An 8781-nucleotide genomic window follows, 5' to 3' on the forward strand; every position below is an offset into this window, starting at 1 on the left:
CTCACTTTTGTGAAAGATTTAGCTTTTTCATTGATTAAGGTAAATAACCCAAGTCTTTGCAAATAAAGAAAAGGTTCAAGAATTTAAACAAATACAAAAAACAAGGAACTGTTTCAGTTTTTCTTTATTTTTTGTATTAATTAAAAGCAGTGCAATTCTTACAGCATTGATATAACATTTAACATCGTTAAAATAACGAGCGCAGGAATCCATGTGAATTGCATCAGGATTTTAATAGTATTTCACACAGGAGAGACACCCCAACAACTAACTTGCGTGCTGTAGTTATCCTGTAATGAATTCTCTAGTTGTGGAGCTGCTCTCCGCCAATCAAAACATCACATTTCAACGTTCCAGTCTTTCGCAGTCTCGTGCAGCGGTATGGTACTACCGACTGATCAAAATTCTTAAAAAAAATAACAGGCTATTAACTTATATAACAAACAAGGCTGACTGTTCATATTAACTGATATGAGAGCTAGGGTCAACTGGACAAAACTGATGTAAGAGACACGGTCAGCTGTATACATGAATGATATGAGAGACAGGGCTGACTGGACATCATAACATATATAACTTCTTATTGTGGATTTCCGTGGGACTCTGTGAGAATGGCAGCCCATCCTTTGCAGTCTGTATGAACTCGCACCCATTACTTTAACAGGTAACTGACAGTGTCAGCGGAGACACGCAGGACACTCGCATTGCGATGCCACTGGGTTTTTTTATACATACATTGATTTACTTGGACAGGTATTCAGTTCAGGCAGGAAAGTCGTGTTTCAGACGCGCTGGCTCTTAAAGACAGGAAGTAGCTCCTCATTTTAACTGCTTTGAGCTTGCCTGGACAACCTTCCCCATTCCACTCAAGTCATGTGACAGCCAGTCCCGGGTGATACATCGGCCGAATCACACGTCACATGACTTCCATGGAATGAGGAAGGATGTTCAGCACCCGGCTCTTAGGACTCCCCAGGCAAGCTCAAAGCAAGTTTAAAAGCTGTGTAAAAGGCAGATTTAGACCATTCAACATTGGGAGCAATAAATATTAAAAAAAATAAAAATATAAATAAAAAAAAAAAGTGATTTTAAATAAATTAAACAGCAATTAAAATGACATCCGAAGCAGCTTACACTGGAAATAATTTTTCATAAATAAATACAAAAAAAAAAAATCTGTCTGACAAAAGTTCCACAAACTGCTCTAGAACTGGTTACATGCACGCAGGCATTTAGACTATTTTACATTTTGTTGATTTTGCCAAATCTAACAGTGAATTGTTCAAGTCCTGTATTTTCCAGCATGACGGTCCTTCACTGATTCACCGTCCTCGATATTTCACAGCTTCATGATGTGTAAAGTCAGACAGCGACAGAAAGAGGGAGCTCTGTACACACAAAAACAAACAGGGATAGACTGGGGATTCCCAGGCAGCGACGGACAGTATTCCTGGGGGGGGGGGGGGGGACTGAATGGAAGGAGTCCAGGAAAAAGCAGGCAGACCTGCTCAGAACAATACTTGAGTCTTCTGCGAGCAATGATTGTAGCTCGTCTGTCTGTTTGTCTGTCTGTCTCTCCCCTCAGCAACAGGGCACTCCAGAAAACAAGATGCATAGATATCAGTCCGTCCAACTGTCTGTCCGTCTGTCTGTCTGTCTGATACAGCAGCAGGGCATTCCTGCAAACGAAATGCATTGATGTCCGTGTGTCTGTTCTGTGTCAGCCGGTCTGTCTGTAGGACGAGACTGCCGCTTGTTTGAACAGCCTGATCTCAGCAGTGTCTTTCCCCTGTATCCCCCCCGTCTCTCCGCTCTAGCGCCCCTTCAAGAACCCCTCGAGCAGCCTGTCCCCCTTCTCGCTCAGCCAGTACCCCGCCATGGCTGCCAGGCCCCCGATGAAGATGGCGGTGAATACCATGTCCCCCTTGGCTGCCAGCGTGGCCAGAGCACAGATCACAACCCCGAAGAACATCTGCTGCAGCACCAGCACCTCGTCATCCGTGATCTCCTCAAACAGACCCTTCTCGGGGGTCGCTGCGGGGGGAGGGTGGAGGAGGAGGGGAGAAAGAGGAAAATCTTTAGCCGTGTTGACAGGACTGTACAGTAGATGCAGAGTATACTGACTGGTCTTGAGTAGATGAAAATCAGCTTGGGTTTTCAATAGCATCCTACACATTATATAATATATAGTTACAAAAATAATATTTAAACAGCATAGATAATCTTAATGGGACATCATTTCCAGGTGTGTCTCAGGTGTGCTCAGGTATTGTATCTCAGGTGTGCTCAGGTATTGTATCTCAGGTGTATTCAGGTGACTCACAGGGCGGCCTGTTCTCCACACAGATCTTCTCTTTGCGCACGAAGCCATCTGTGCAGATGCAGCGGAACCCCCCCTCCTCGTTCAGACACTCCTCATTGAGACCTGGGCAGGGGCTGAGACCCCCCAGACTGCACTCATCGATATCTGAGAGAGAGAGAGAGGGGGGGGGAGCATGAGCAACACCAGACAACCAGACACACGCACACACACAGACAGACAGAGCGCGAGAGAGACACACACACACAGACACAGACAGGGACACAGACACAGACACAGACAGGGACAGACACACAGAAACAGATGGACACAAATACAGACATGCAGACAGAGAGAGAGAGAGAGAGAGAGAGAGAGAGAGATATACACACACATAAAAACAGAGACAGATACATAAACTCTGATACAGACTGACAGACTCACCTAGACACTTGGCCCCAATCATCTTGTACCCCTTGGAGCATTTCTTACAGCGGCTGGGGCCTCCCCCCATGCAGCCGACACACGCCTTGTCACAGCCTCTGCATTCATAGGAGCCGTCCGTGTTGAAGCAGAACGTGTTGCTAGGGCAGCGCTCGAGCTCCGAGCCACACTCGTCAACGTCTGAGACACACACAGAGAGGAACAACACAGGTTAGAGAGGGGACAGACACACCGCACACTCGTCAACGTCTGAGACACACAGAGAGGGACAACACAGGTTAGAGAGGGGAAAGACACACCGCACACTCGTCAACTTCTGAGACACACAGAGAGGGACAACACAGGTTAGAGAGGGGACAGACACACTGCACACTCGTCAACGTCTGAGACACACAGAGAGGGACAACACAGGTTAGAGAGGGGAAAGACACACCGCAAACTCATCAATGTCACTGATCAATGTCTGAAACACACAGAAAACACAAGGGTTTTGATTGGGGATAGAGGCTCTTACTGACACACTCACAATACAAATTTGAAGGAACATTCAATAAAGCATCGAAGCTGCGCACACATGCTGGCTGGCTCGCACGCTCACTCACCCACACACTTCTTGTCGTGCAGGATCCAGCCTGCCTTGCACTCCTCACACTTGTAGTCCTCGGGACCGGTGCACCTCTTACACGAGTGGAAGCACGCTGTAGAGATGGTAAAAGCACAGAGTATAGTTAACAAGCTCAGGTGGGTCAAACTGCTATGCCATGGGACTCATTTCTGTCAGTGAAGCAACAACGGAGTAAGGGAAGAAAGACAGCAGCGATGTGGTGAAGGGGTGCCTACCTGTGCACACTGCCTGTTGTCCCTGGAGCTGGCTCTGGTTGCCCCTGGCCTCTCTGAAGTACCCGTCTGCGCAGTCCTGGCACAGACTGCCCTGGTAACCGGGGTCACAGACACACTGCCCGGAGCCCGAGCGAGTGCCCTCCCCGTCACAGCGACCCAGACCCCCACACACAGAACCAGGCTGACCGGGACAGGCTGGGGGGGAGGAAGAGGGAGAGAAGAGACACTGAGCATCACTGACCATCACTGATCATCACACACACACTGACTGACTGACCATCACACATACACACACACTGACTGACCATCACACACAGAACCAGGCTGACCAGGACAGGCTGGGGGGGTAGGGAGAGGGAGAGAAGACACACCGAGCATCACTGACCATCACACACACACACACTGACTGACTGACTGACCATCACACACTCACACTGACTGACCATCACACACACTCACACTGACTGACTGACCACACACACACACACACACACTGACTGACCATCACACACACACACACTCACACTGACTGACTGACCATCACACACTCACACTGACTGACTGACCATCACACACACACACTGACTGACTGACCATCACACACTCACACTGACTGACTGACCATCACACACACACACACACACACACACACACACACACACACACACACACACACACACTGACAGACCATCACTCCACAATTCCCAAACATTTATCATTGTGATTTTGTGTTTTTAATGAAAATGTACAATCCGGGTTGCTGTTTTGTAAAGGCAGGTTATTGAACAGTTAGAGAGGGGGAGGTGCGTACCTGCGCAGTCTGCTCCGAAGGTATCTGGGGGGCAGCACACCTGGATGGTTTCGATGCAGAGCCACTGGAAGAGGTCTGGCGCCTCCTGCTGCCTGTGCAGAGAAACACACAGCGGGAGGTTACGTTTGAACAGAAAAAAAAACATTTTCAACACAGGAATCGTTACTTCATTTTCATTATTACGTGTGTCAGTGTGTGTAAACGTGTCAGCGCGTGTTAGCGTGTGTTTGCGTGTGTAAACGTGTCAGCGTGTGTTTGCGTGTGTAAACGTGTCAGTGTGTGTAAACGTGTCAGTGTGTGTATCAGTGCCACTCGCTGACCTCTTAAACCACCAGGTCTCCATGTGCTCCTCTATCTGCTCCAGCAGCTGGTTACAGTCAAAGTCAGAGCTCTCACACACGCCCTCCACGATCTCCACTAACCGAGTCTCACTGAGAGAAAACAGAAGAGAGCAATCTAACAATACAGCTGCTCTGCACACAGCATCTCTACAATACAGCACAGCTACTGTGCACACAGCATCTCTACAATACAGCACAGCTACTGTGCACACAGCATCTCTACAAGACAGCACAGCTACTGTGCACACAGCATCTCTACAAGACAGCACAGCTACTGTGCACACAGCATCTCTACAAGACAGCACAGCTACTGTGCACACAGCATCTCTACAAGACAGCACAGCTACTGTGCACACAGCATCTCTACAAGACAGCACAGCTACTGTGCACACAGCATCTCTACAAGACAGCACAGCTACTGTGCACACAGCATCTCTACAAGACAGCACAGCTACTGTGCACACAGCATCTCTACAAGACAGCACAGCTACTGTGCACACAGCATCTCTACAAGACAGCACAGCTACTGTGCACACAGCATCTCTACAAGACAGCACAGCTACTGTGCACACAGCATCTCTACAATACAACACAGCTACTGTGCACACAGCATCTCTACAAGACAGCACAGCTACTGTGCACACAGCATCTCTACAATACAGCACAGCTACTGTGCACACAGCATCTCTACAATACAGCACAGCTACTGTGCACACAGCATCTCTACAAGACAGCACAGCTACTGTGCACACAGCATCTCTACAAGACAGCACAGCTACTGTGCACACAGCATCTCTACAAGACAGCACAGCTACTGTGCACACAGCATCTCTACAAGACAGCACAGCTACTGTGCACACAGCATCTCTACAATACAACACAGCTACTGTGCACACAGCATCTCTACAAGACAGCACAGCTACTGTGCACACAGCATCTCTACAAGACAGCACAGCTACTGTGCACACAGCATCTCTACAAGACAGCACAGCTACTGTGCACACAGCATCTCTACAAGACAGCACAGCTACTGTGCACACAGCATCTCTACAAGACAGCACAGCTACTGTGCACACAGCATCTCTACAAGACAGCACAGCTACTGTGCACACAGCATCTCTACAATACAGCACAGCTACTGTGCACACAGCATCTCTACAATACAGCACAGCTACTGTGCACACAGCATCTCTACAATACAGCACAGCTACTGTGCACACAGCATCTCTACAATACAGCACAGCTACTGTGCACACAGCATCTCTACAATACAACACAGCTACTGTGCACACAGCATCTCTACAAGACAGCACAGCTACTGTGCACACAGCATCTCTACAAGACAGCACAGCTACTGTGCACACAGCATCTCTACAAGACAGCACAGCTACTGTGCACACAGCATCTCTACAATACAACACAGCTACTGTGCACACAGCATCTCTACAATACAACACAGCTACTGTGCACACAGCATCTCTACAAGACAGCACAGCTACTGTGCACACAGCATCTCTACAAGACAGCACAGCTACTGTGCACACAGCATCTCTACAATACAGCACAGCTACTGTGCACACAGCATCTCTACAATACAGCACAGCTACTGTGCACACATCATCTCTACAATACAGCACAGCTACTGTGCACACATCATCTCTACAATACAGCACAGCTACTGTGCACACATCATCTCTACAATACAGCACAGCTACTGTGCACACAGCATCTCTACAAGACAGCACAGCTACTGTGCACACAGCATCTCTACAAGACAGCACAGCTACTGTGCACACAGCATCTCTACAATACAGCACAGCTACTGTGCACACAACATCTCTACAAGACAGCACAGCTACTGTGCACACAGCATCTCTACAAGACAGCACAGCTACTGTGCACACAGCATCTCTACAATACAGCACAGCTACTGTGCACACAGCATCTCTACAAGACAGCACAGCTATTCATTGCAATCCCAAGAGAGGGAGACCGAGACAGACCGTTCAAACACAATTCATCAGCCCTCTTGCTAAAGAACAGCACTCCTTATTCATTATTACTGAGCGGGCTCTTGGGCCACTCCTGAAAGAGAGAGAGTCTGTAACTCCTCCCACCTCCTCTCATATTTGGCCAGTTTCTCCTCCTCCCAGGCCGTGTTCCCGCCCCCAAAATTCTTCTTGGATGTCCTCTGGATACCCTGAAAAACAGAGAGAAGCCTTTCAACACATGTAATCACACTGGGATGTGTGTTAAACGTTTCTGTGCTTGCCTCATAGCAATGCTTGCATGACCTGTCATGACAATCTGAATACGGATTTGAGGGAGAGAGAAAAGGAGGAGGGAGAAGAGAGAGGGAGGGAGGGAGGGAGGGAGACATGAGCACGTCAATCTGATTGTGCTTCACGCAGGCACACCACCAGGACCGTCACATGTATGGTGGTGCAGATCGTGACACGCGTGGCGTGGTGACAGCCCTCGCTCACGCTACCTTGTTGAAGCTGTCAGTGAGGAGCCGGCAGGTCTCGCAGCGCTCGCGCTTAGCTGTGACTGCAGGGGGCAGCAGAGAGCACAGCGCAGCCAGCCAGAGCAGCGCAGGCACCACAGAAAGTGACATGACGAAGGGGCGGGCGGGACGCAGCAATCTGGGGAAAAACAAAACAGAAATTCAACACTGATCGGCTGGTGCATCAGCCACGGATGAAATATTTAATATTTTATATGCTGAGAGTGACAGCTAGCAAAGGGAGCCAGTGTGGGCTGCTGTGAAGCATCTGTGTTTCATGACAGATTCAAGGCACGGTTCATTCCAGCACTGTAGGGGTTACTGAATATTACAGCGCTGGGGGAGGGGAGAGAGAGACTCTAGTTAATGAATATTACAGTGCTGAGAGAGAGAGAGAGAGAGAGAGAGAGAGAGAGAGAGAGAGAGAGAGAGAGAGAGACAGGAAGGAGGGAGTGGGAGAGAGAGAGGTAGAGGGAGGGAGAGGGAGAGAGTGGGTCTACCTAACAGCCACAGTTGTCAATCACACCTCCAGCTATGGTTAACATGCAGTGCGGGGAGGAATATCGGTGCTCGATTTGTATTCACTGGCAAACATGACCGCATTTGTATTCGCTCACAAATCAGAATATATAAACGCCTGGATCAGAAACGACGCACAGAACGTCAATGCGTGAATGACGTCTACAGTCATTTGATGCGGTGCTACCAGGTTTATTTATTTTTTGCTATGGAATACATTTCAATCGCAGTTGTTACCATATGCACCTTGCACTCATTGTAAAACCCGGCTCCACTGCAGTTCTGTGGGAACGCGCGTCTCGTCGCTGTGTACAAATCGAATAGGACAGACAGCGAGCCCCCGCGTCCGGCCGCTCATGAAACAGCAACGCACAGCTACTGGAAGCAATGCTGTTCATCAACCTGCCTGATGACGTGCTGCTGAAACTGGATGCACGGAAGGAAGCAGATGATCTCGTATTGATACTACAGCGAGACAACACAATAATACGAACGATGGCAGACCGTCGTTTTGCTTTTACACTGTCCGTTATGATAAAATACGCAAGTGGTAACTTGATATCTTAAAGCCAGGCCCCGTATAAAGGCTGTGTCCGTGCTACACACGCGCCTGCACATATTTCACGATGTTAATCAACAACACGCATGCATGAATAAATAAAACATTACACGTTTTCATGTTCTTAGCTGTGCATAAATGAAAATAGCTGACGCCGGTGTTATCTGGCACCGTGTGACCCAGCAGTCGCCGCTAATGTATTAATACCACAGTAAAATGTGTCTGCGTGTTGTTTTACCTTGAAACGTCCACACGGGGTTTCGGTTCTGAAAAGCGCGTCACTAACGGCAGGGAGGGTTTCCATCCAGGGTGAGCCGCAGCAGACCGATCCCAGCCCGGTTCGGTTCTGTTAGAGGAGCGCTACAGTGCACCGCTTACCCGTCTCCCGTCTCTCTCCGGATTCTAGTTGTTTCGAACAGCTGAAACAACCTGGCTCTTCCCATTGGACGGGAGAGGACGCTC

At 48.8% G+C, this 8781-nt stretch overlaps 1 protein-coding gene across 2 annotated transcripts; it reads right to left on the reverse strand.

Annotated features, from left to right (window-relative positions):
• Window positions 1-106: 106 nt before the first annotated feature.
• Window positions 107-8746, reverse strand: LOC117411800 (protein disulfide isomerase Creld1). Of its 2 annotated transcripts, none has more exons than XM_058988277.1 (10): window positions 8558-8746; window positions 7227-7380; window positions 6853-6935; window positions 4715-4825; window positions 4395-4486; window positions 3584-3778; window positions 3346-3441; window positions 2744-2923; window positions 2324-2467; window positions 107-2034 (listed from the first exon to the last, which is right to left on the reverse strand). In XM_058988277.1, exons 2-10 carry the CDS (start codon window positions 7350-7352, stop codon window positions 1814-1816), a joined length of 1248 nt encoding a protein of 415 aa, XP_058844260.1. In that variant the 5' UTR covers window positions 7353-7380; window positions 8558-8746; the 3' UTR covers window positions 107-1813. The 2 variants fall into 2 exon arrangements, with proteins under 2 accessions (XP_058844260.1, XP_058844259.1); XM_058988276.1 differs by lacking the exon at window positions 8558-8746 and adding an exon at window positions 8007-8098.
• Window positions 8747-8781: the final 35 nt, after the last annotated feature.

This window comes from Acipenser ruthenus, chromosome 16 (genome assembly GCF_902713425.1).
Source record: "Acipenser ruthenus chromosome 16, fAciRut3.2 maternal haplotype, whole genome shotgun sequence".
Lineage (NCBI taxonomy): Eukaryota > Metazoa > Chordata > Actinopteri > Acipenseriformes > Acipenseridae > Acipenser > Acipenser ruthenus.